This window comes from Carcharhinus amblyrhynchos, chromosome 28 (assembly GCF_965287045.1).
Source record: "Carcharhinus amblyrhynchos chromosome 28, sCarAmb.v2.hapA, whole genome shotgun sequence".
In the NCBI taxonomy this organism is placed as follows: Eukaryota; Metazoa; Chordata; class Chondrichthyes; order Carcharhiniformes; family Carcharhinidae; genus Carcharhinus; species Carcharhinus amblyrhynchos.
The window spans coordinates 7,270,709-7,298,308 of NC_137351.1; the positions used below are offsets into that span (position 1 = coordinate 7,270,709).

The 27,600-nt window shown below is 42.1% G+C and overlaps 1 protein-coding gene across 7 annotated transcripts in view; it reads left to right on the forward strand.

The window, feature by feature from the left end:
• pex11a (peroxisomal biogenesis factor 11 alpha) overlaps positions 1-27,600 on the forward strand; it is an 85,154-nt gene that overhangs the window by 11,994 nt on the left and 45,560 nt on the right. For 3 of the 7 annotated variants that reach the window (XM_080214402.1, XM_080214401.1, XM_080214404.1), the window contains 4 exons: positions 21,581-21,628; positions 22,185-22,383; positions 24,570-24,652; positions 25,644-25,905. In XM_080214402.1, the coding sequence (XP_080070528.1) occupies positions 21,590-21,628; positions 22,185-22,383; positions 24,570-24,652; positions 25,644-25,905 (583 nt within the window). In that variant the 5' untranslated portion in view covers positions 21,581-21,589. Of the gene's footprint in view, positions 1-1,409; positions 6,841-9,657; positions 12,609-21,580; positions 21,629-22,184; positions 22,384-24,569; positions 24,653-25,643; positions 25,906-27,600 lie in introns of those variants that run through there. The other 4 variants (XM_080214407.1, XM_080214408.1, XM_080214403.1 and 1 more) reach the window with 3 other exon arrangements.

The window sequence follows — 27,600 nt, forward strand, 5'->3', positions numbered from 1 at the left end:
CCACCCTCAGCCCTGTGACCATGCAGCAACTCAAAAGCTCCCATGTAGGCCTGAGCATAAGTTGACTTCTTTAACTTGCGCACTTGTGTTTCAAAGAAAAGAGGGCAGCACGTTTAAGCAAATTGCAAGTGGACTCTCAAAAAAAATTAGAAGGTACTTAGGTGACAAGTATCAGATCCCTTGAAGAGCTGTTTGCGAGAGATTGGGCCAGTAGCAAGAATTGGTGATCAGAGATGTGGGGTTCATGGGACTGACTATCCCTGAGGGAAGAAACAAGAGGCAGAATGCCTAGGGAATAGAATGGAGAGGAGGGGCCAAGAGAAAAAGATGCTATCCATTTTCTTCTGTTTGGCGACTGGCTTGCTGAATGTTTTAAGTTTTTTTTGTTGTTGTTGTTGCATGTTCATTTGTCCAACATCACTCACTGTGCATTAGTCATCGGTGTCTAATTTTACTTATCTTCCTGAAAGATAATTCATTGTGAAAGGACTCTTTTGTGGTCATCACAGAGAAATAAATTGTCAAGGGCAGAACTCCAACGCAGCTTGTGAGATCCAGTCACAACGGAGCTTGAATTAAGTCATCAATAAGTCAGCAGCAGTTTGCACTGTACTAGTGCCAGGGAACTACATCTGTCTATATTATCTTTCATTTGATTTTGTCCTTCTTACTTGCAACATCTTTATTTATTAATTGAGAAGAGAAAGAACGTGCATTTAAAAACACTTAATCACGCCCTTCATACAGTACAACCGGCAGATTACTTTATAAAGTGTGGTCACTATGATTACATGGATCCCACAGGGGTAGCAATTGAATAAATGGCCATTCTGTCCACCTGAACAGGGGGAAAGGGCTTCAATTTAAATCCCATCCAAAAGTTAGCAGTTTTGAGAATGTAGCATTTTCTCATTACTGTACTTGGATATCAGTTCTGAAAAGAGACTTGAGCCCCTAACTTTTATGCTGAAGATAACAGTGCTAATTGATTTTAACTGTGTACTGAAGTGAAACCACCACCTTTTCACTAGTGAGAACAATTTGTATTCAATTCTTTTAATTATAACAATACTGCTTAGAATATTTGCCATGTGAGAATGCAATGTTCATAAAGCAAGATTTTATTCCACGGATTCTGTTCTTGATGTGAGTTGTATGAATCATGTTTCAATCCAATCAACACTTTTTAATGATCAGACATGGCTAGTACATATCAGCTAATACAAATAGCCTCTATATGAGCAGTAATAATGCATGGTTCCCCCATGATGGAAGAGATTTAGCTTCTGAAAGCTCAACTAGAGAGAGAACTTGCCTGTATTTAAATTTCTAATGCCTCACCCATAATTTAATTTTATTTCAAATGGTAAAAGCCAATGCTGTATGAAATCCTTTCTCCTTTATTTCAGTATTCCGGCTAGGTAACACAGCGGATGCAGTTCAGGCAGCAAGAAGGAATGTCCAGCTTTCGGACCCAATGCTTCGGTTTTGCCTCACGGTCATTTCTCTTAGTCGGGCTGTGTACTTCATCTGTGATAATATTCTGTGGACGGGAGCAGTAGGACTTACTGATGTTGACAAGGAGAAATGGAACAAGCGGTGCAACCGCTACTACTTATTCTCATTGATTATCAGCCTGTGCAGAGATGTATATGAGATTGCCCAGCTTCTGAAGGAAGAAGCACAGGTCCGAAAGGGGCGACAGCGCAAATCTGTAAACCGCCTGGAAAACAACCACGTGCAGAGAGATATTGTCTGGACGCTGAGGGTCACGGCTGAAGCCTTCTTCATGCTGCTTTTTCAAAGCCTGAAAAGCAATCCTCCTGTATTACTCGACATTGTTAAAAACCTCTGTGATCTCACCCTTCCTTTAGACAAATTAGGCATTTGCAAAACTAATGTGGGAGTGGTGGGTCTCTGTGGGCTTGTTTCTTCAATTCTCTCAATACTAACTTTGACACACCCAGCACTTAAACTCAGACCATGAACAAGTCATGTGCTCCCTGAACAGAAGTATTATTCTTTAATTTTTTTTGTATATTTGGATGGAAATCAATTGCTTTCAAAACGTAGGCTGTAGCTTCTGAAAGCAATATGTACAATGATGTATTTTAATATTTTGCTCTCAGCACAAACATTTCTTCTAGTTTCTTGCCGTACCTTAGAGTGCAAAAGTTTAAGGCAACTTCCAACGTGTGCTGTTACGTATGAACTTGGAACCTTTTTTATTGAAATTGAACATCCTATAAACAAATCAATTATGATTGCTATGTTTGGGTCAGTTTGATAACATGCCACTTGGATAGTAAAGCAGACCAAAAGCACACAGACTGTGACCTGAGTCCTGACCAGGACACTGATTATAAACCTGTAATATAAGTACCTGCCTCGCTTCACTCTAGCTCTGTATCATCAATAGCCCTTTCCACAGTGAACATGATTCCCCAATTTTTAACATCCATATCGAAAATAAATAATGAAAGATTCTTTTCACTTGCTGGATATTGGGTAACAAGTGATTGTGGATTTTGGATTATCACTTAAAGAGAAATAGAGAAGAAATTTTAGAATTTCTTTAGTGCCAATATTAAAAACTTGCCCCTACCTCAATACCTAGCCAAGCTGTTCTAGTACAGCTACAACAATGGCATCTGTCCGACAATGTGGAAAATTACCCAGGTATGTCCTTTACACAAAAAGCAGGGCAAATCTAACCTGGCCAATTTCAATCCTACCAGTTTACTCTCAATCATCAGTAAAGTGATGGAAGGGATCTTTGACAGAATAATCAACTGGCACTTGCTTAGCAATAACCTGCTCACTGATACCCAGTTTAGGTTCTGCCAGGATTCCTCAGCTCCTGACCTCATTCCAGCCTTGGTTAAAACATGCACAAATTCCAGAGGTCAGTTGAGAATGACTGCCTTTGAGATCAAGACAACATTTAATTGAATGTGGCATCAAGAAGCCCAAACTAAACTAGAGTCAATGGGAATTAAGGGGAAAACACTCTGCTGGTTGGAATCATACTTGGCACAAAGGAAAATGATTGTGTTGTTGGGTGTCAATAACCTCTGTCCCAAAACATCGCTGTTTGGTGTCCTAGGTCCAACCATCTTCAGCTGCTTCATCAGTGACTTTCCTTCCATCATAAGGCCAGATGTGAAAATGTTTGCTAATGATTGTTCAGCACCATTTGTGACTCCTCAAATACTGAAGCAGGGTGGCACAGTGGTTTGCATGGTTGCCTCACAACACCAGAGACCTGGGTTCAATTCTGGCATTGGGTGACTATCGGAGTGGAGTTTGCACATTCTCACTGTGTCTGCATGGGTTTCCTCCAGATGCCCTGGTTTCTTCCCACACTCCAAAGATGTGTGGGTTAGGTTGATTGGCAATAGTAAATTGCCCCTTAGTCTTGGGGGACTAGCAGGGTAAATAAATGAAGTTATAGGGATAGGGTCTGGTGGTATTTTGAGTCAGTGCAGATTTGATGGGCCAAATGGCCTCCTTCTGCATTATAGGGATTCTATGATTCATGTCCAAATGCAGCAAGACCTGGATAATATCAGGGCTTGGGCTAACAAGTGGCAAGTAATACATGTCACACAACTGCCTGCCAATGATTCTATCAACAACAAGAGGGAATCTAACCATAACCTCATGAAATTTAATGACACTACCACTGCTGGATCCCTGACTGTCAACATCTTGGCCATTATTATGGACCAGAAACTGAACTGGAGTAGCCATATAAATGCTGTGGCTGCAAGAGCAGTTCAGAGGCCAGGAATCCCATATTTAGTCTCACGGTTTCTGCTTATGAACCAGTCAATTCCACCATTCTGCACAAGAGTTGAAGCATTTGTTTTTTCTATAATTTAATTTGTATCATAATTAATGTGTGACATGCAAAGTAACTCACCTCCTGACTCCCCGAAGCTTGTTCACCATCTACAGGGCTCAAGTCGAGACTGTGATAGAATGATCTTCACTTGCCTGAATGAGTGCACTTCCAAAAACATTCAAGAAACTCAACAGCATCTAGGATGAAAGAGCTGCCATCCACAAACAACCACTCTCTTCACCGTAGATGCACTAATGTATACCATTTACAATATGAACTGCAGGAACTCACCAAGGCTCCTTAGACTGCACCTTCCAAACCCATGACCGGTACCATCTGGAAGGCAAGGGGAGCAGATGCATGGGATCACCACCACTCAGTTCCTTCCCTGCCACTGGGTCAAAATCCTGGAACTCCCTAACAACACTGTGGTTCTACCCAACCTCAGGGACTCCAGTGGTTTCACTAGGCAGCTCACCATCATTTTCTCAAGGACAATTGGGGCTGGACAATAAATGCTGGCCTAACCAGCGACACCCAATACACATGATTTTTTTTGTTGAGTCTGAGACTGATATGGATTTAAAGGGGATTATAATGGGCATCTGAAATGGAAAAGGATATGAGCTCTAGCTTATTCCGAGCACTGAAGGATGTAATGGAACAAATTGATGCCTTTTGTGGTGTAACTTTTGAGAAACCAATTAATTCATCAAACCATCAATTATTTCAAACTGAAAGCTGCCTGTAACTTTATTTATCCTTGCTGAAATCTAGTTAATAATAATTTTAAACTAATAATCCCCATATTTCAGTGTCCAAATGCACAATTTGATATGTTACTGAGACTTTTAGACTATAAAATCCCATATTTAGTCCCACGGTTTCTGCTTATGAACCAGTCAATTCCACCATTCTGCACAAGAATTGAAGCATTTGTTTTTTCTATAATTTAGTTTGTATCATAATTAGTGTGGCATTCAAAGTAAGTTAATAGAGGGCATAGTGCTTTGTAAATTATTTTAATTTACCCTGGAACATTTGAGATAAACTAAGTAATTTGGAGTAATTAAATTTTCACCACTTCACTTCTGACTGAAGCCTGCTGAAAAGGACTGCCTTGATTATTCTTGGCCTCCTCTGTAAATTGTGGAGACAACCATGTTGAAAACTGAGATGACTCACTGCCACTGCAGTCTAAGATGTGTTGCCCGGATCCCAGAAGAAAAAGACTCGCGCAAGTATTTATGAGGCTTGTTGTATTAAAATGCAAACCCAAAATGAAACCTGCAGAATTTTATTGTATTTTTAATCCTCTGAATGATTTTCCAGTCTCATCATTAGACTGCTGTTACTTACAAATAAGGGCAAGTTGGGCGTTGAATCCTGGCTTGCTCTGAATCACACTGTTGGCTGCAAATATATGTCACTCTGTACATTATCCTCTCCCATAATCATTACGTTTGCATTTTTTACCCCCACTTTTTACTTCCTGAGAGGTATGTACAGAATATTGTTCTCTGGTTCTTCCTGTATCTTTCTCGTTGTGATGTTCCAAATTTTTAAATTTTAAGTGGCTGCATCACAACTTCTATCTTAACATCCACATAAACGCTTTTCAGCAACAGTCAAATGATAGTGATCACAAACTAGATTTTGTCCTTTTTCATCCTCAAGACAGGAAAACATCAAATCCAGTTAAGATATCCTCGATCCTGTGGTCGAGATCTATTTATTTAGCGATGTTGAGGGTTTCGTGTGATGTTGTACTTTACTGCACAGTGCACTTCCCCACTCGGGTATTGAGGAACACCAGTTATTATGCTTTTCCAGCTCTGCATTCAAGTTAGGATTCACTGACTGGCATTCACTGTTGTTTTCAGAGCCTTAGTACTACACAAACGCAGTGTAGTGTCACACAATCTGCCTGCAATGTAAGCCAGGTTTTGGAGAAATAACCCAATTTCTCAGTTAAATTTATTTGAATGATCTCTTGGACAATGAGTTGTTTCTCAGTCTTCCTCATCACTTCTATTCAGAATAGTAAAACCTTTATGAAAACTAAAATTATCTTCAAGTTGAACTTTTTATTTAAGGGTCTTTTTAACAAGAAGAGTTGTATCTGAATTTAGAATATTTAAAAAATCATGTTTACTAAACAAATGTTTATGAAAACAAAGCTATGCAAAAAAAATGTTTTAAACATCCAATGACAGAAAATTTTGCGATGGGAAGATCTTGGTGTGGAACCTTGCTTGAAAGGAATGTGGACTAGAGAGAGTATACAAAGAACAAAGAGATTTACAGCACAGGAACTGGCCCTTTGGCCCTACAACCCTACACCGACGAACCTTAAAACACTAGGACTAATTATGCAACTCATGCCCTGGTCTAGCGAGAGTGAACATCAAGACTTTTCCCTTCCAATTTTTTTCTTCCTGAACAATATTTGGGAAATTAACTATCTCTGTATCCTAAATTAGGAAACTACTAGTTTTCAGTGACTGTTGCAAACCAGTGCTGCTGTACTCAAAGGAATCTGAATTATTCCACTGTTTGTCTTTTCTGTGTGCTCTAATAAACTAATACATTAATTACAATATTGTTGCTTTATTTTACGTCTCTATCTGAAATGTGTTGTCATATTGCGATCACAGATTTTAGAAGCCTGAGGGTTTAATGAGAAGGAGGAGACGAAGGGATGAAAAGATGCCCACGGTTTTAAAGTTTGTTGGGGAAAAGAAATGAAGTTGAATAGTAGATGGTGTGAGAAATCTAAGCACAGTAGGATGTACAGAGGAGGAAAGACTTGGAGGATAGTGTATTTAGAGTTTTGCTGGGCCATGAATATATGTGACAAAGTTGGGCATTGACCATTGGAAAAATATTGGATGCAGCAAACACTTAAATCATAACTTTTCCTAGCACTTTCTTTTGAGAAACTGAAATTCTGCCCACTTTTAAAGAAAAAAAATGCATACTTTGAGCATCTGATCTCAAAGATTTTGAAAGTCATTGGATCCCTATATTGCAGAAGGAGGCCTTTCGGCCCATTGAGCCTGCACTGGCAACAGTCCCACCCATGCCCTATCCCCGTAATCCCACATGTTTACCTTGCTAATCCCCCTGCCACTAAAGGACAATGTATCACGGCCAATCTACCTAATCCACACATTTTTGTACTGTGGGAGGAAACTGGAGCACCCAGAGGAAACCCACACAGACATGAGGAGAATGTGCAAACTCCACATAGTCACCTAAGGCTGAAATTTAACCTGGTTCCCTGGTGCTGTGAGGCAGCAGTGCTAACCAACGTGCTGCCAAAATATTGAGTTGCCTTCAAGCCCAGGACTTGTGTAAGCAAGTCTGTAAATCATTCTGTATGTGGACAGCTGTTTTAACTGGAGCTGTTTTGTTGATCCTTTCTATTCATATTTATCACAAAGTCACCCTCAGTGCACTTTATGAACTGAAACTGGACCTTGTACAGACGTATTTAGGATGGTCCATATCTATGTGTACAGTGAGCCCTTTTACCATGGAAATATGCACCTAAAATAGTACATCTAAAATCATGTAGGAATAGCACGTTAACTGATCATTTGAAAACTGAATTGAGTTTATTAAAAATAGACCTTGTAAAACTGAAAAATCGCTTAATTTGCAAACGATGTTCCAAACCTATAAAAAGCTCTAAATCCCCAAAGATCTATCTGTCTCTGTGAACTATATGTGAGACTAATATTCTCCTGGAGCTGCTCCTTGTTCCTAAGACTTGACTGTGAACTGAAGCAGTTGAAAATGCGGCGGTTATTGATCATCAGCTTGAAAGGCCCAGAGCTCAAAACTTGTCCCTCGAAAACAAATAGCAAAACCACAATAACAGGGGCAGCTTGAAATCTATCTTAATTGACGATCAGATCTGGTTTTTACTTTTAAAAGATTTGTTAATACTGACATAATTAGGGACAGCATGGTGGTACAGTGGTTAGCACTGCTGCGTCGTAGCGCCAGAGACCCGGGTTCAATTCCTGGCTTGGGGCACTATCTGTGTGGAGTTTGCATGTCCTCCCCGTGTCAGTATGGGTTTCCTCCAGGTGCTCCGGTTTCCTCCCACAGTCTGAACGATGTGCTGGGTAGGTGCATTGACCCAAACAGGCACTGTAGTGTGGTAACGAGAGGAATTTCACAGTAACTTCATCACAGTGCTAATGTAAACCTTACTTGTGACAAATGAATAAACTTTACTATATTCACTTTGCGGGAATTTGAAAGATAAAAGATCACTTTGACGGTTCAGCTATTAGGAACAGCAAAAGCCTATCCTCATTGATCAAGTTTTTGTAACTCTTCATTTAATAGGAAGGTAAATAAGCTCCAATGCTGGTTTTGTTGCCAGTTGTCTCATTGTGTTATGATCAACATTGTCAGATTCTGAATCGAGGCGGTCATATAATACAATAAATACTTCACAAATTATAATTCTGCTGATCCTGAATCCGACTGTCAACCCTTGATCAAAACAAACATATGACAACATCATTGGCAGGTCAAGATGTGAATTCAGTTCATAGCAAGGACTTTGATGCTACATTTTGGTACTTAGTAAAGGACAGCCACGTATGTCGAAAGAATATGTTGACAGAGGGTGATTTGCTTTGCCCTTAGAGAATAAACATTCAATTTTATCGGCAATTCTGCTCGAGGTCAATGGAGGATGTCGTTTTTTGAGTCTCATCCTCATCAGGGTGGGTGTGCTGGCAAAATTCCGGCTATGGTTTGTACAATGGTAGTGAGGGCGTATTTCATCTCCTCAATAGACAGTACTCCTGATCTCGGTGTTCAACTTGGAATACCAAGGATACAGGTCAGATACTTATTCTATTTGTAAAGTTGGGAAATGAGGGAGTTTTCATTGGCACAAAGATAGCCAACATCTATTCACATGCATATGAATTTGCTGTGTCTAGCAAGTTTTTTGATGTTTATATCATTCACTCCATTTTCAATTGCGCAAAATGTTTCCGAGATATTATTAGGTACAAATAGTGTCTGCAAAAAAGAGTCCTCTATCAAAACCAATGCTTCAACATTTTGTTTTGTAATCTCTGTTATGATATTGTTATGACCACAACAGATGTTAATTGCTGAGTAAATCAAATCCCAGAGGTAAACCTGGGGTGTAATTCTCCCAATTTGAGACTAAGTCCCATGGTGGGACAGGAATGTGGAGTGTCTCCTGCTGTAATAGCAAGCGGGAAAACGCCATCAAATCTTCCGCCCTGACTTCGCTGATTATGCACCCACTGGGTTTTGCATTCTGTTCAGTAGTGGGGCAGGCCTGTGGGCACATAGTCCACCTTTGTTTCTGGGTGCCTTATTAAAAAGGTCCCCAACACTGCTGACCACTATTGGAGGAATAATTTAGGAGGCAGCATGGTTACACAATGGCTAGCGCTGCTGCCTCACAGCACCAGGGACCTGGGTTTGATTCCCAGCTTGGGTCACTGTCTGTGTGGAATCTGCACGTTCTTCTCGTGTCTGTGTGGGTTTCCTCCAGGTGCTCTGGTTTCCTCCCACTCCAAGGATGTGTGGGTTAGGTGGATTGGCCATGGTAAATTGCCACTTACAGTCAAGGGGACTGGCTAGAGTAAATGCATGAGGTTATGGGAATTGTGGTTGGTGCAGACTTGATGGGCCGAATGGTCTCCTTCTGCATTGTAGGGATTCTATAAGGTGGACGTAATTGCTACAAAGAACTGATGACCAACAAGGCCAATATATGAAGAGGACTTTGTTCAGGGGAAAATACTTATATACAAGACGAAAATAAGAATGTTTCTGACCTCCACGACTCCTGGACTCCAACGGCCTGTAAGCCTGTGTCCAGCTTTCAATTCACATGCCTCACTGCAATTGGCCCAATGGGTCATGTGACCCCTCAATAACTCACCACTTAGAGGGGCACACTTCATCCTTCCCCTTTAAATCCTTAATTGATATTTTACAATAACAAAATTATTACAATACTCAATAGTAAAAAGGAGGAAGCTTAACACAGTCTCTCAAGAAGTAAGATTAGCTGGAAACTTTCTAATTCTGTCAGTGTTGTTATTCTTTAGCAGGTGCTTTATCAGTTGAGGTAATTTTGTCTTGAGCAAGAAGGCTTTCAGTTTGTGATGGTGCTCTCATACAGCTAACCTCTCCAATTTCCACTGGAATGTTACTCCAACCCTTAAGTGGATTTAGTTACACTTGTAATCACTGGAGCCACACTAACAGATGTAGCAGAGACAGACTACTCACTTGGTACTGTGTATGGTTCTCTTCAGATGGTCCATGTGCTTCCTCATTCTCTTCCGTTGTATGTCAATTCTGTACGACACTGGACTTGTCTTAGCCACGACCATCCCAGAGGTCCAATTTGGAGCAGTATTGAAATTTCTTACGGAAGCTACATTCTTTACCTGAAAGCCCTCTCGACCTTGTTGGAGTCATGATATCTCTGTTGTGCATTCTGTTTTACCTCCACCTCCCCGCCAAATTCGGAAATATTAAGTTGAGCTTTGTTGGAAGACATCTTCCCATGAGCATTTTAGCAAGGGTAACTCCTTTATTGACATGAGGAGTTGTTCTGTATGATGGTGGAAAAAGTTGTGAAGGTGAAGAGGACTGTCTTTTCAAAGCAGCTTTAAATGTCTTGATGGCCCTTTTAGCTAATCCACTTGAAATTATAAAAGAAAGAAGAAACTACGGAAGGTTACGAATACAGCCTAATCCATCATGCAAACCAGCCTCCCATCCATTGACTCTGTCCACATTTCCGGTTGACTCGGAAAAGCAGCCAGCATAATCAAGGACCCGTGCACCCCGGACATCCTCTCTTCTACCTTCTTCCATCAGGAAAGAGATACGAAAGTAACGTACCAAACGACTCGAGAACAGCTTCTTCCCTGCTGCTGTCAGACTTCTAAATGGACCAGCCTTGCACTAAGTTGATCTTTCTCTACACCCTAGCTATGACTGTAACACTACATTCTGCACTCAGTTCCCTCTCTATGAATGGTATGCTTTCTCTGTGTAACTAGCAAGAAACAATATTTTTCACTGGAGATTAATACATGTGACAATAATAAATCAAATCAAATCAAATTTGAAGGCAGGTGGTAGTGAGCTGTTCCAACATGTTGATTCTCATTGGTTCACGTGGTGTTAAAATTCCTTGCTTGTGAATGCAGTCCCATTGTCAGAAAGTAGCACCTTCAGGCAATCTGTGTGTGGCGAATGTCTGCCGCGATTTATCAGTTGTGGTTGAGGAGGTTGTGGTCTTCCTCCCATAGTTGTCCATCTATTTAGAGTGACAGTAATGGGGAGAAACATGGTGCCCATGAAGGGGCCTGCAAAATTGCATGGTGTTGCACCCATGGCCGATCTGGCCATTCCCACGGATGCAGAAGATCCGTTTTGCTCTATGCAAGACTGGTCATAGTGCCTAATGAGGCCTTCAATGTCTTTATTGATCTCAGGTTACCACACATAACTCCAGGCTAACATCTTCATTTTCATCATACTGGAATGTGCACAAAGCAATTTCCTAGGTGCATCATCTAACTCAGTCTGCTGACAAGCATGGTGCATGTCAAGTTTCTATTAAGTCAACCCTCCAGCTAACTTGACATATAGATCTTCGATTTTCGGTGCAGTGTTCTGATTCAGTTTCTCTGCTGGGCTGACGGTTCGCTTATAATCTCCACATATTCTGAATATTTTGTCTGGCCTAATGACAGGGACGAGGGGGGCAGCACACTGAGGAATAATTGTGTGTGCAGTTTTCTAAGTCCTCCAGCCACTGCTGATTCTTGCAAAGCATAGGCGAGATCTGTAGAACTTGAGTATTGACTCAGGATCAAATTGGACTTTTCCCCCATTATCCTGTATCCTGCCAAGTTGGTTCCAACTTCCCAATTAAAGTTTAAAGTTTATTTACTAGTGCCACAAATAGACTTACATTAACACTGCAATTAAGTTATTGTAAAAATCCCCTAGTTGTCACACTCCAGTGCCTGTTCGGGTACACTGAGGGAGAACTTAGCATGGCCAATGCACCTAACCAGCACGTCTTTTGGACTGTGGGAGGAAACTGGAGCACCTGGAGGAAACCCCTGCAGACACAGAGAGAATGTGCATGTTCTCCCTATGACCCAGATTGGGAATCAAACCTGGGGTCCTGGTGCTGTGAGGCAGCGGTGCTAACCACTGTGCCACCGTGTTGCCGTTTCTGTGCACTTGTTGTAGTAGCGTTCTTCAAAAGAGTTGCAACTTGAGGTCTGTCCCCCACCAATGTGTAGCAGATGACAGAAAAAAAACTCCATCGCCAGATGTAATAGCTACAAGGAACTGATGGTCAACGAGGCAGAGGTAAGCCTGATCCCAATTCATGCATCTCACCGTGATTGGCCCAATGGATCATGTGACTCCCCCCCCTAATAACTCACCCCTTAGAGGGGCATGCTACCACAGTGGACCTCCTGAAAATGAAGATAGATCTCTGGGAGCATTCTGAGAACAGAAGATATACCTCCTGAGAAGGATGATCGATCATCTGGAACATTCTGAGACTCAAAGATGGAGCCTCCCTAGGAAAGCTAATCTGGAAGATCCAACTGCAGATGCTCCCTTGACCTATTGCTGTTGTATTCCATGGTCCAGGGTTGAAGGCGGCCTCATCCTTCTACACCGGAGGTGACCCCAATATTGCCAGGTGAGTCACGATATCTGCAAACCACTTTCTTCCAAACATGTTTCACACCCGTGTGTTTTCCTGTCGACATTTCAGGGAATCAGATCGGGGTGGTGGTGGGGGGCGTGGTCTAGCCTCCATCTGCATCCCATTAGTTCTCATTACATCTTTGAACTTATTTTTTCTACAAATATGGAAGTTCTTTGTGTCTTTCCTACTGCTCCAACATTTGGGATCAAATACAATTTAATAAGCTTCCATTATTTACTTATAAAAGCTTCGAAAACTGTAAAAGCCTTTTATTCCTATTTGAACTGAAAAGCTGAAAAATGTTCCTTTCTATCCCCTAATGAAAATTTCTAACTTTACTTATTTACATATAAGGCCACTTGTCTGTAGCTTCATTGCATCCCTCAGTTCTGCCAGACAAGTTAACCTTTCCTTAGCTTAATTAAACAATTTAGACACAGCCTTCTTTACAGAATAACACAAAAGTTCCCTCCCAAAAAAAAATACATGTGTTAAATAACATCCATTTTCAGTGTGATATCTCTCTATTTCCTCTCTGGTCTTGCAGCACTCCATGCACTGAGAGGACAGAATGGTGATCTTTCCTCAGGCCTTCACCAGTGTCAAACACAGTGATTTGTACAAATCTAATTTCTCTTTCCTTTGTGCAAAGCAACTAGTTTATCTTATGATGACAAGTGGTCACGGAGTAATCCCTTCTGTCTGGTAACTCACCTTCTATCAGGGATTCTGACTGCAGGTGCCTCAAACAATCCATTTCTTGGCTCCTGCATGGGTTGAACTCATGGACAGCCAACAACGAACCAGCAACCATTCCCCATCCTCTCGCTTCCCTGGTCGTGCATTCAAATCTAATCAAGTGTGCAAAATCTGCCTGTGATAATCACCTAATGAATCTGACTGCACCTTAGTGTTGTACTCCGCTGTTTTATACAGTCAATGCCACGTGAGTTTTCACATGATGGTCTGATTTTAGGTACATATTTCTAATGTAAGTTATAATATGATGATAATAAAGGAGAATGAATTCCACTGTTGAGATTTTGTCATTATGCTTGTTATTTTATTTTGGTGGCAGTGCAGTGGTTAACACTGCTGCCTCACAGTGCCAGGGACCCAGGTTCAATTCATGGCTTGAGTCACTGCCTGTGCAGAGTCTGCGTATTCTCCCTGTGTCTGCATGGGTTTCCTCCGGGTGTTCCGGTTTCCTCCTACAGTCCAAAAGACGTGCTATTTGGTGCATTGGCCATGCTAAATTCTCCCTCAGTGTACCCGAACAGGTGCCAGAGTATGGCGACTAGGGGATTTACATGGTAATTTCATTGCAGTGTTAATGTAAGCCTACTTGTGTCAGCAATAAATAAACTTTAAACTTAAAAACTTAAACTTATAAATCATTATGAACAAGTTCAGTAACCTTTTGGAATATGAAGTGGTTACAAAGAATGTTTTTGTTTTGTTTATTTACTGTCTGTGTTGATTTATTCTGAATATTTATGTTTAAACAGTGATGTAATTGAGAAACTGGCGTCAAAGAACTATTTACTCAGAGTGTGATTGAGTTAAACTAATGTCAGTAATATAATCATTAATCCAGATTCTTCAGTGGTTGAGTCATTTGAACTGTACAGCATAGCTCCTCTCACACTGTTACAAGTATAACTAAGTTTATTTATTAATCACAAGTAAGGCTTACATTAACACTGCAATGAAGTTACCGTGAAAATCCCCTGGTTGCCACAGTCTGGCACCTGTTCGGGTCAATGCACCTAACCAGCATGTCTTTCAGAATGTGGGAGGGAACCGGAGCACCCGGAGGAAACCCACGCAGACACGGGAAGAAAATGCAAACCCCACACAGACATTGACTCAAGCTGGGAATCAAACCTGGGTCCCTGGCACTGTAAAGCAGCAGTGCTAACCACTGTACCACTGTGCTGATATTGGGCAACTACATCCTAAAACCACCTAATTGGCAGAACCATTGATTCTGCATGTGTAATGAACATTATTGGATTCTCAGGCATTTGTAAATTCTCTTGATTTCACACGTTTTAATACTTTTGCTGAGCATAAACGACTTGGGATTTTTAATGATTCAAGCTACCCTCTGTATTATTTAACATTTATTTGAGTCATAACTTCACACAAGCTTCGACATGACAATGACCTGTCTGTTACTACTGCATTTGATTGGAATTGTAGGTGATGCCATATTCCATTCTGTCAATGTTGTAAAATTATTTATTCATTACTGGGATGCGGGCTTTGCTATCTTGCCCTTCCCTAATTGCCCTTGAGAAGGTGGTGGGTGAGCTGCCTTCTTGAACCACTGCAGTCTATGTGATGTAGATAACACCCACAATGCTTTTAGGGAAGGAGTTCAAGATTTTGTCCCAGCAACAGTGAAGGAATGGTGATACAGTTTCACTTGGGATTTGTGTGTCTTGGAGGGAAACTTGCAGCTGGTGGGGTTCCCATGTATGTGCTGGAGTCTTGGCACATTGCATCTTGTAGATGGTGCACACTGCTGCTTCTGAACATCAGTGATGGTGGGAGTTGAAGGGGGATGGGGTGGAAATCAGGTAGACAAGTTTCTTGAGTGTTGTTGGAGTGGCTCTCATCCAGGCCATGGTGGTACTGCTGCCTCAAGGCACCAGGGACCTGGTTTTAATTGCGGCATTGGGTCACTGTCTATGTGAAATTTGTATGTTCTCCCCTTGGCTGTGTAGGTTTTCTGTGGAAACTCTGGTTTCCTCCCACAGTCCAAACATATGCAGGTTAGATGGATTGGTCATGATAAATTACCTCTTAGTGTCAAAAGATGTGTAGGTTAAATTGATTAGCCATGGTAAATAGGCAGGGACAGGACAGGGGAGGTGGAAGGGGGTTTGCCTGGCTTAGATGCTCTTTCAGAGAATTGGTACAGATTTGATGGGCCAAATAGCCTCCTTTTGCCTCCAGCAAGTGAACAGTATTTCATCACATTCTGACTTGTACCTTGTAGTTAGCGGACAGTCTTTGGGGTGTCAGGAGGTGGAGTTACTCTCCATAAAATCCCCAGTCTCTGACTTGCTTTCATAGCTACAATATTTATATGGCCAGTCCAATTCAGTTTTCGGTCAGTGGTAACCCCCAGTTGACAGTGGGTGATTCAGTGATAGTAATGCCAAGGGGGAATTGTTAGATTCTTTCTTGTCGGAGATGGGAGGTGGTCATTGCCTGGCACTTGCGTGATGTGAATGTTATTGGCCACTTATCAAACCAAGCTTGGATATTTACCTGAACAAGCATAAAAACAGAAAGTGCTGGAATTACTCAAAGGACATGGCAATATCTGTAGAGGGAGAAACAGAGTTAGGGTTTTCTGGTCTCTGCCTTTCATCTGCCGTATTTTTGCTTTTGTATCAGTTGGTCTGAGCTGGACTCAGGGAATGTGCACAGGACAAATCTATTCCTGATTATGTTCCCTCTAATTTTCCTTTACCCATGGTTTTACCTTCCAACGCTTTGGTTACTGGGACAAGAACAAAATACTGGAGATGCTGGAGATCCAAAATAAAAATAGAAATTGTGAAAATACTTAGCAGGTACTCCCCATGATATCTACCATGAAGAAGGATAAGGGCAGCAGACACATGGAAACATAACCACCTGCAAGTTTCCCTCCAAGCCACTCACCATCCTGACTTGGAAATCTATTGCCGTTCCTTCACTGTTGCTGGATCAAAATTCTGAACTCCTTTATGGTGTCATGGGTGCATCTATACCACATGGACTACTGCAGTTCAAGAATGTAGGGAACCACTACCTTCTCAAGGGGCAATTACAGAATCACAGAATCCTACAGTGCAGAAGAGGCCTTTTGGCCCATCGAGTCTGCAGTGACGCATGAAAGGTCCTGACTTGCCTACCTAATCCCACTTGTCAACACTTGGCCCATAGCCTTGAATGTTATGATCTGCCAAGTACTCATCCAGGTACTTGTTAAAGGATGTGAGGCATCCTGCCTTCACCACTCTCCCAGAAAGTGTATTCCATACTATCATCACCCTCTGAGTAAAAAAAGATTTCCTTCAAATCCCCCCAAACCTCCTATTCCTTACTTTTAACTTGTGTCCGTTTGTAACTGACCCTTTAATAAAGGGGAATAGCTGCTCCCGATCCACCCTAACCATGCCTCTCATAATCTTGAACACCTCAATCAGGTCGCCCCCTCAAGTCTTCTCTGCTCCAGAAAAAGCAACCCAAGCCTATCCAATCTCTCTTTATATCTTAAATGTTCCATCCCAGGCAATATCCTGATGAATCTCCTCTGCACCTCCTCCAGGGCATTCACATCCTTCTTATTATGTGGCAACCAGACCTGCATACATTACTTCATCTGTGGCCTCACCAAAGTTCTATACAACTCCATCATGACTTCTTTGCTTTTATAATTTATAGTCTGATTGATAAAGGCAAATGTGCCATATTCCTTTTTCACCACCCTATTAACCTGCCTTTCCACCTTCAGAGATCTATGGACAAACACACCAAAGTCCCTATATTCTTCAGAACTTCCAGTGTCAGACCTTGCATAGAATACTTCCTTGTCAAATTACTCCTTCCAAAGCGCATCACATCACACTTTTCAGAGTTAAATTCCATCCGCCCATCTGACCATCTCATCTATATCTTCCTGCAACCCAAGAAACACGACCTCACTGTTAACCACCCAGCCAATCTTTGTGTCATTGGCAAACTTACTATAGTCATCTATGTCATTTATATAAATGATGAACAATAGGGAGCCCAGCATGGATCCCTGTGGTGTGTCACTGGTCACTGGCCTCCAGTCACTAAAGCAGCCTTCTGTCACCACCCTCTGGTTCCTACTGCTAAGCCAATTATGAATCCACCTTATCAAATCACTCTGTATCCCATGTGCATTAGACTTCTTAATAATGAACAATAAATATTGGCCCAACAAGCAATGCCCACATCTCGTGAAAGACTGAAAATAAGATTTGATAACATCTGTAGGGAGAAAAACGAGAAGTAACATTTTAGCTCTGTGAGGTCAGGGTGACAGATTGAACCTAAACTCTGCTTCTCCCTCCACTGATGCTGTCAGACATGCTGAGCACTTCCAGTATTTTTTTGTATTCCTTGGTAAGAGGTCTGTTGTATAGATAGAACCTGTTCCCACATCCTCCACTGCTTTTACACAGTGTATGTGTAGTTCCAAGCATGGCATAGATCACATCAGGACATCCTCATTCTGCAGACAGCCCAACAGAAGGATAAAAGCACAATGAGTGGCACGGTGGCACAATGGCTAGCACTGCTGCCTCACAGCACCAGGGACACAGGTTCAATTCTGACCTTGGGTGACTGTGTGTAGTCTGCACTTTCTCCCCATGTTTGCGTGGATTCCCTCCGGGTTCTCTGGTTTCCTCCCACACCCCAAAGATGGGACTCTTCTCCCTGGAGAGGGGACTCTTCTCCCTGGAGAGACAAAGGTTGAGAGGCGACCTGGTAGAGGTTTATAAGATGTTGAGAGGAATAGATAGGGTGGATTCTCAGAGGCTATTTCCCAGGGCTGAAATGGTCGCTACGAGAGGACACAGATTTAAGGTGCAGGGAAGCAAGTACAGAGGAGATGTTGGGGTAAGTTTTTCACTGGGAGGGTGGTGAGTGAATGGAATCGGCTGCCGTTGGTGGTGGTGGAGGCAAACTCGCTGGGGTCTTTTAAAAGACTTCTGGATGAGTATGTGGGATCTAATGGGATTGGGGGTTATAGATAGGTCTATGGCTTAGTAGGTATAGAAGTGATCGGCGCAACTAGTGGGCCAAAGGGCCTGTTTATGCTGTAGTGTTCTATGTGCGGGGTCAGGTTGATTGACTGTGCTAAATTGACCTTTTGGGCAATAGGTCAATTGCCCCAAGGCTGACGTCACCTGACCTTTGCATAGAACTACAGTGGGCAGGACAGGAAAATTCCGCCCTTATTATCGGGGGATTAGTGGGGTAAATATGTGGTGTTACAGGGCTAGGACCTGGGTGGGATTGTTTGGCGAATTTGGGATTGTTGGGGTTCAGACTTGATGGGCTGAATGGCCTCCTTCTGCACTGTAGAGATTCTATGATAACACCATGCTAATAATAATTATTGATCAGATTGTTGACTAACTGTTCTTACTGCAAGTAAGGGGCGGTGTTGTCCAAGGGGTGGGCTCCGCATGTATTTAGTTTCACAGTGGACCCAAACTCGCCAGTTCGTAGGTGCTGCGGACAGTTTGACTGGTGTTATCTGGGGAGAAGCCATCCACCGTGAGTATCTGAGAAAGTGACCTTGTTTTAATAGCAAAGCTACAACAAGTTTTAACCTCCCGCGTTTAGCTGCAGTATTTAGTGGGACCAGGTTTAAACGCTGTCCGACCAATTCTTATTTTTAAGTTGCTCGCGGCTGGGCGAGTTCAGAATTAATTGCCAAAATTTCTGCAGATGGAAAGCGAGCTGGCTTTGACCAAATCCAGGTCTGATTTTCATTTTACGATTAAAATTTAAAATGAACATTAAAATCCGCTGTGTTTTGTCCTCACCTGGGCAACTGCATAAAAGGCTTCCAAATTAATCCCGGGGAATTCCAAATTTAAATCAACCTCCGTGTTGCTTTGTGGCAACCGCGTTCTGTCTGGTTAACAAAGAGATATTCAAATAGTACCTTTAGGCATATCACTGCATGCTTAATAGCCAATGATTTCAGTGTAGTCAGTACTGAATAGATAAATGTAGCAGCCGATTTGCATATGCAATATTCCATAAACTGCTGATTTGAGTAAACCAGTTAACCCACATTAGGTGATTTAATTTATTTAGTTTATTATTGTTACATGTATTAGTATGCAGTGAAAAGTATTGTTTCTTACGCATTATACAAACAAAGCATACCATTTATAGAGAAACGAGAGAGTGCAGAATGTAGTGTTACAGGCATAGCTAGGGTGTGCAGAAAGATCAATTTAATGCGAGGTAAGTCCATTCAAAAGTCTGACAGCAGCAGGGGGGAAGCTGTTCTTGAGTTGGTTGGTACGCAACATCAGACGTTAGTATCTTTGTCCCAACAGAAGAGGTGGAAGAGAGAATGTCCTGGGTGTCTGGGGTCCTTAATTATGCTGGCTGCTTTGCTGACGCAGTGGGAACTGTAGAGAGAGTCAATGGATAGGAGGCTGGTTTGCATGATGGATTGGGCTACAGCAGAACTTAAGCAGATGGCTTAAGCAGAGCAGGAGCCATACCAAGCTGTGATACAACCAGAAATAATGTTTTCTATGATGCATCTGTAAAAGTTGGTGAGATTCCGAGCTGACATGCCAAATTTCCTTAATCTTCTGAGAAAGTAGACAATGATGAGGCAATAACTCATCACTCCTCAAGTGATTAGATGTGATTTATTATTGCCACATTCATTGGGATACAGTGAAAAGTATTGTTTCCTGCGTGCTATGCAGACCAAGCATATCGTTCATGGGGTATATAGGGGAGAAAGAAAAGAGGTGCGCAGAATATAGTGTTGCAGATAGGGTATCAAGGAAGACCAGCTTAATATAATGTAGGTTCATTCCAAAGTCTGATGGCAGCAGGGAAGAACCAGTTATCAAAAGAGAAAAATGCTGGAAAATATCAGCAGGTTTGGCAGCATCTGTAAGCAATTCGGTGGAAATGCCGGCATTGGACTTGGGCAGGCACGGTAAGAAGTCTCACAGTGCCAGGTTAAAGTTCAATAGGTTTCTTTGGCAGCACAAGCTTTTGGAGCACTGCTCCTTTATCAGGTGAGTGTCAGGTAAGGGCTTACCCAATGAAGGAACAGCACTCTGAAAGCTTGAGCTACCAAATAAACCTACTGGACTTTAGCCTGGTGTTGTGAGACTTCTTACAGCACCTGTAAGGAGAAGAAAGAGCTGATGTTTCAAGCCCAGGTAACTCTTTGTCAAAGCTTGGTAAATATCTTCCTTGTCCAATACTAAGAAAGAAATGGAAGGCAGTGAAGATGGATAGGGATGGAGAGACATATGGAAACCCAGTCGGAGAGAAGAGCAGTACTTCTTCAGGGTAGGCAATACTGGAAGAGAAGTGGCAGTGAGTTAAACACTGGATAAAAGCAAATTACTACGGATGCTAGAATCTGAAACCAAAAGAGAAAATGCTTGAAACTCTCAGCAGAGTCTGGCAGCATCCGTAGGGAGAAAAAAGAGCTGATGTTTTGAGTCCAGATGACCCTTTGTCAAAGCTGAAAAAGGTAGAACCAGTTCTTGAGTCAGTTGGTACACGATCTCAGACTCTCATATCTTTTCCCCAACGGAAAAAGGTGGAAGAGAATATGTTGGGAGTGCGTGGCGTCCTTGATTATGTTGGCGAGGCAGCAGGAAGAGTCAGTGGATGGGAGGCTGGTTTGTGTGATAGACTGGGCCATGTTCACAATCCTTTGTAGTTTTTTGCTGTTTTGGACAGTGCAGGAGCCATACCAAGCTGTGATACAATGGGAAAAGATGCTTTCTATGGTGAATCTGTAAGAATTGGTGAGAGTTTTAGCAGACATGTTGAAATTTCCTTAGTCTCCTGAGAAAGTAGAGGCATTAGTGAGCTTTTTTATCTATAGTGCCAGCCTGAATGCATCATTAGATTTTAATTTAATGCCACCTATTAAAGAAATACCTTCTAAAAGGTGCCACTTCCAGCAGTTCAGTATTCCTTTAGCGCCAGTCTCTTGCGCTGTGAGGCAGCAGTACTAATCACTGTGCCACCATACTGCTTTTGCAAGCTGTTTGCTTTCTCTGCCTAGAATTTTACATTATAGTCCCACTGCTCCAACTTTACGTTTTTAATAATGTGACAATAATACTTCCAGTAATTATTTTTGCTTCTGATATTAATGACAGGTCATAAATTTTAGCTGATTGTGCACTTGTATTTCACAGGTTGGCACAATGGCAGGAGATGGGCAGAACAACTCCATTGAAAGTAAGGTAAGGAAGAAAACAAAAGCAAGATACAATGTCAGTGGATGAGAGGGAAACAATAGACTTTTGGATCAGCACTGGTTCTTCACCAGTAACCCTCTGTTTACAATGCAGTGAATCATAGAATCCCTACAGTACAGAAGGAGGCCATTTGGTCCATTGAGTCTGCGCCGACAACAATCTCCCTAACCCCATGCATTTACCCTACTAATCCCCCTGACACTAAAGAGCAATTTATCATGGCCAATCAACCTAATCTGCACATCTTTGGACTGTGAAAGGAAACCGGCGCACTCGGAGGAAACCCATGCAGACACGGTCAGACTCCACACAGGCAGTGACCCAAGACTGGAATTGAACCCAGTTCCTTGGCACTGTGAGGCAGAAGTGCTTGCCACTGTGCCACCCCAGTGGATGTTCCCTAACAGGCATTGGTGACAAACGCATAGTAAACCCAAGTACCTGTTCAAAATGACAATGGGTAACATTTGTCAGTGTTGAAGCACGAATAACAATTGATTTGCATATTCAAATATAACTTGCCTCTCCTGACCTTTTATAGGAGAACTTCATAAAGAGGTTCAGCAGCCTACTAGCAGTAAGTTCTACTTGTGACATCTTCTATAATGTTTATCACAACACCAAGGACAAATATCCTGCGATTGCATGGGTTTGGGAGGTTTCTGAGGGAGGAATAACAAGAACCACAGCTCTAGCTCTGAAAACCATGCAACCAGTTCTTCAGAAACTTCAACCTCAAAGTAAGGAGACATTAGTTATGGTGCTAACCTTGTATTCAATGTGTAGATCCACCTAAACTGTATTGTCTTGTGTTTTAATCTCACTCTTCCACATGACTACTTGGCTTCGCAATATTGTCAGCCTTTGACTTGGTGCATTTTCCATTCAGTTGGCTTAGAATCCATAGAATCCCTACAGTGCAGAAGGAAGTCATTGGGCCAATCGAGTCTGCACCGACCACAATCCCAACCAGGTCCTATTCCCGTAACTCCACATATTTACCCTGCTAATCCCCTGACACTAGGGTCAATTAAGCATGGCTAACAACTTAATCAGCACAACTTTTGGACTGTAGGAGGAGACTGGAGCACCCGGAGGAAACCTACGCACACCACGGGGAAAACGTACAAACTCCACACAGACAGTGACCCGAGGCTGGAATTGAACCCGGCTCCCTGGCACTGTGAGGCAGCAGTGCTAACCACTGTGCCACCATGCCACCCTGAACTATTTGTCCATGGCAGGCATCACAAGATTTTCCTGCCCACTCTCCATATCCCTTGATAAGTTTTTGAATTTCAACTTTCAATGAATTCAAGTTTTAGGTTACAAAGTCTGTATGCCTTCAATAAATTTATCTGAGGTAATTTCTATTTGTAGTTTAGACCCCCGTGCAATCAAAGCAGACAGAATCTATTTTCCCCTTGTGTTAATTTCTGAAAACTCTGCTCCCTCGATCTGAGTGGTTCAAGGTAAAATTCCGAATATCATCGGCACTTTGTTTTATACTTTAACAAATGTGATTTGCCTTTTAAAATATCATGGGTGAAATTTTCCAGAAAATTTGGCAGATCATTTAAAGGAATGTTGATCTTGGATGGGAATTTCCAATCTTGGGGCCTGCATGGCCAGAAAATCCCACTCCATGTTTCTCTAAATGAGAAATACCTGATTGAATGGTCCAAGAAAACTTGCAAATCCAGATGGGTTGCTGTAAATTGCAGAATAACAAGTGCCAGGCAAACTCCAATTCTCTTCCACTAAAACAGACTATAGCAGATTACATAGAAACTAAAAGCAGGAGTAGGCCATTTGGCCCTTTGAGCCTGCTCCACCATTCATTTTGATCATGGCTGATCATGAAATTCAATATCCTGGTCCCCATTTCACCCCATTTCCCTTGATCCCTTCAACCCCAACAGCTACATCTAATTTCTTCTTGAAATCAGACAACATTTTGGCCTTCTGTGGTAGTGAATTCCACCCTCTGGGTGGAGAAATTTCTCCTTGTCTTAGTCCTAAAAGGTTTACCCCTTATCCTCAAACTATGAACCCTAGTTCTGGACTCCCCACATTCTTTCTGAATCTACCCTGTTTTAGCTTGTTAAAATTTTACATGTTTCTATGAGATGAATATAATCCTAACTGACTTAGTCTCTCCTCATATGACAGACCTGCCATCCCAGGAATCAGCCTGGTAAACTTCTGCTGCACTTCCTCTATAGCAAAAACATCCTTCCTCAGATAAGGACACCAAAATTAAACACAGTGCTCCAGGTGTGGCCTCACCAACACGCTATACAATTGCAGCAAAACATGCCAATCCCTATACTCAAATCCCAAAGCACTCAACCTGTTTGACTGTGTTATGAATGTGCTTTTTTAAAGTTTATTTATTAGTCACAGGTAAAGCTTACATTAACACTGCAGTGAAGTTACCGTGAAAGTCCCCTAGTCGCCACACCCCAGTGCCTGTTCAGGGCAATGTGCCTAGCCATCATATCTTTCAGAATATGGAAGGAAACTAGAGAAAATCCACACAGACATGGGGAGAACATGAAAACTCCACACAGACAGTGCCCCAGGCAGGGAATCGAACCCTGTTCCTGGTGCTGTGAAGCAGCAGTGCTAACCACTGTGCTACCACGCCACAGTCCTAGTGTGAGTCTTGAACCCAGAGCTTCTAGTTTAGAACATGGAACACTACAGCACAAGCAGGCCCTTCGGCCCACAAGTTGCACCCATCATATCCTTACCCACCAGGCCTATCTATAACCCTCAATCTCATTAAATCCCATGTACTTAGAGGCAGGGATGCTACCCACTGCACCACAAGACCTCCCACCGGGCATGTATTGAGTGTTCAAAGAAGTTTGGTATTTTGGTGTTTCACTCGTATGATGACCGTGATTATTATGACTTACAGTTGCAGTTGCCAATGACTATGCTTGTAAAGGACTTGACCATCTTGAGGAGAAATTTCCTGTGCTTCACGAGGACTCCACAAAAGTGAGTGTCGGTCTTTCGTTCTCATCACCAGATTTAAAAACAAGATTGGGGAAGGAAAAGAACGATTTCTGTTTTACAATGGTTTTACTAAAGTCTTTTTTGTGATCTATATTAGTGCTGTCATTGAGAGGAAAAGTATATCTTTTTTAAACATAGACTCTTGCGAAAGGAACACTTCTAAAGTGCAATGAAGTTACTGTGAAAGGAATAGATATGCAGAGATATTACAGCATCGATCTTTGTGGGGAGTTGGAGGAAGTGTTTGATAAGCACTATTACAAGGATCAGCGTGAAAGATTTTAATTTGATTTATTATTGTCACATGTATTAACATACAGTGAAAAATATTGTTCTTTGCGCGCTATACAGACAAAGCATACCATTCATAAGAAGGAAATGAAAGTGCAAAATGTAGCGTTACAGTCATAGCTAGGGTGTAGAGAAAGATCAACTTAATGCAAGGTAAGTCCATTCAAGCAGCAGGGAAGAAGCTATTCTTGAGTTGGTTGGTATGTTTCCTCAGACCTTTGTATCTTTTTCCCGACGGAAGAAGGGAGAAGAGAGTATGTCCAGGGTGTGTGGGATCCTTGGTAATGCTGGCTGCTTTTCCGAGGCAGCGGAAAATGTAGACGGTGTCAGTGGGTGGGGGACTGGTTTGTGTGATGGACTGGGGGCTTCATTCATGCCCTTTTGTAGTTTCTTGTGATCTTATTCAGAGCAGGAGCCACGCCAAGCTGAGATGCATCTGGAAATCTTGACCAGTGTAAAAATTGGTGAGATTCATAGCAGACATGCTGAATTTCTTTAGCTTCCTGAGAAAGCAGATGTGATGAAATCTATAGATTAAGCTCTGTAGAGACAATAGAAGGGCTGAGATATGCACTTACCAACTTTAAGAAGGGCCACTGCCAGATTCGCTGAAGTGATTCATACAATCAGAGGATTCACTTGGATTTACAATGTGGTAATATCTGTATTGATATCTTTGCAGATTGCATGTGATGTGAAAGAAATGGCAGTTAGGAAAATGAAAAGCGTAAGAGATAAAGTCACCAGTCCGATCCTTCATGTTTCTGACAAAGCAATAAACGTGGTCACCTGCAGCCTTGAGAAAACAAAAGTCTTTGTTCATGAAGGTGTGATTTCTGTCCTGAGTAGTGGAATTGGAAGATCACTCACTAATGGGGTTCATGCTGCTTTATTGAGATCTGAGAAGATGGTTGATTCTTACCTGATAAATGAAGGTGAAAGTGGTAAGAATCCTGTATATTTTACTTTTCACAAAAAATTTCTCACCATTTCCTTATGTTTGATTTCAAGATTACATAAATTATTCATCCTCGAAGCAAACTTAGTTGTTATTGTTTCTTTTCCCACACCTACTGGCGTACAGAGCAGACTTTTTTCTCTTCCTATGGCGAGGTGTTTCCTGGCACAAGTCACTAGCCTCGTCAAGGCTGATGCTAATTAACATGACATCTATATTGTAAATATTGCCTCACCTTTGAAGCATTTGAAAGGAATCTGATGCCTTTTGTCATGACAGACAGATGATGTTGAGTGGAATAATTGTTGAAAGGCTTTGCCATCTTTTCTTACCTGGTATAGGTAGCACTTCACTTCAGTCCATGCCTCTGGACAGCATAGCAACACTGCTGCCTTACAATGCCAAGGACCCAGGTTCGATTCCTGGCTTGGGTCACTTTCTGCATGTTCTCCCTGTGTCTGTGTGGGTTTCTTCCAGGTGCTCCAGTTTCCTCCCACAGTCCAAAAGACATGCTGGTTAGGTGCATTGGCCATGCTAAATTTTCCCTCAGTTTTTAATTTTTTTTATTTGCTAGTGTCACAAATAGGCTTATATTAACACTGCAATAACATTACTGTGAAAATCTCCTATCACCACACTCCGGCGCCTGTTCAGGTACACTGAGGGAGAATTTAGCATGGCCAATGCATCTACCAGCATGCCTTTCAGATTGTGGGAGGAAATCGGAGCACCCAGAGGAAAACATACAGACTCTCACAGAGAGTGACCCAAGCTGGGAATTGAACCCGGTTCCTTGGTGCTGTGAGGCAGCAGTGCTAATTACTGTGCCACCATGCTGCCCCCAGTATACCTGAACAAGTGCTGGAGTGTGGCAACTAGGGGATTTTCACAGTAGCTTCATTGCAGTGTTAATATAAGCCTACTTGTGACACAAATAAATAAACTTTAAACTCTTGAACTTTAGGGTGGCCCAGTGGTTAGTATTGCTGCCTCGCAGTCCCAGGGACCTGGGTTCGATTCCAAGCTTGGGTCACTGTCTGTGTGGAGTCTGCAAGTTCTTCTTGTGTCTGTGTGGGATAAACACAGTAAGAAGTCTCACAACACCAGGTTCAAGTCCCACAGGTTTATTTGATAGCAAACGTCATTTGCTTTCAGAACGCAGTTCCTTTGTCAAATAAGTGGGAGTCCTGTTCACAAACAGGGCATATAAAGACACAAACTCAACTTACAGAATAATGATTGGAATGCGAACCTTTACAACTAATCAAGTCTTACAGGTACAGACAATATAAACTTTAAGACTCGATTAGCTGTGAAGATTTGCATTCCAATCGTTATTCTGAAAATTGAGTTTGTGTCTTTATATGCCCTGTTTATGAACAGAACTCCCACTTACCTGATGAAGGAGCAGCTCTCCGAAAGCTAGTGGCGTTTGCTACCAAATAAACCTGTGGGACTTTAACCTGGTGTTGTGAGACTTCTTACTGTGTTTACCCCAGTCCAACATCTGTATGGGATTCCTCAGGTGCTCCAGTTCCCTCCCACAGTCTGAAAGGCGTGCTGGTTAGATGCATTGACCATGCTAAATTCTTCTCCAGTGTATGCAAGCAGGTGTCGGAGTGTGGTGACTCGGGGATTTTCACCGTAACTTTGTTGCAGTGTTAATATAAAACCAGTTGTG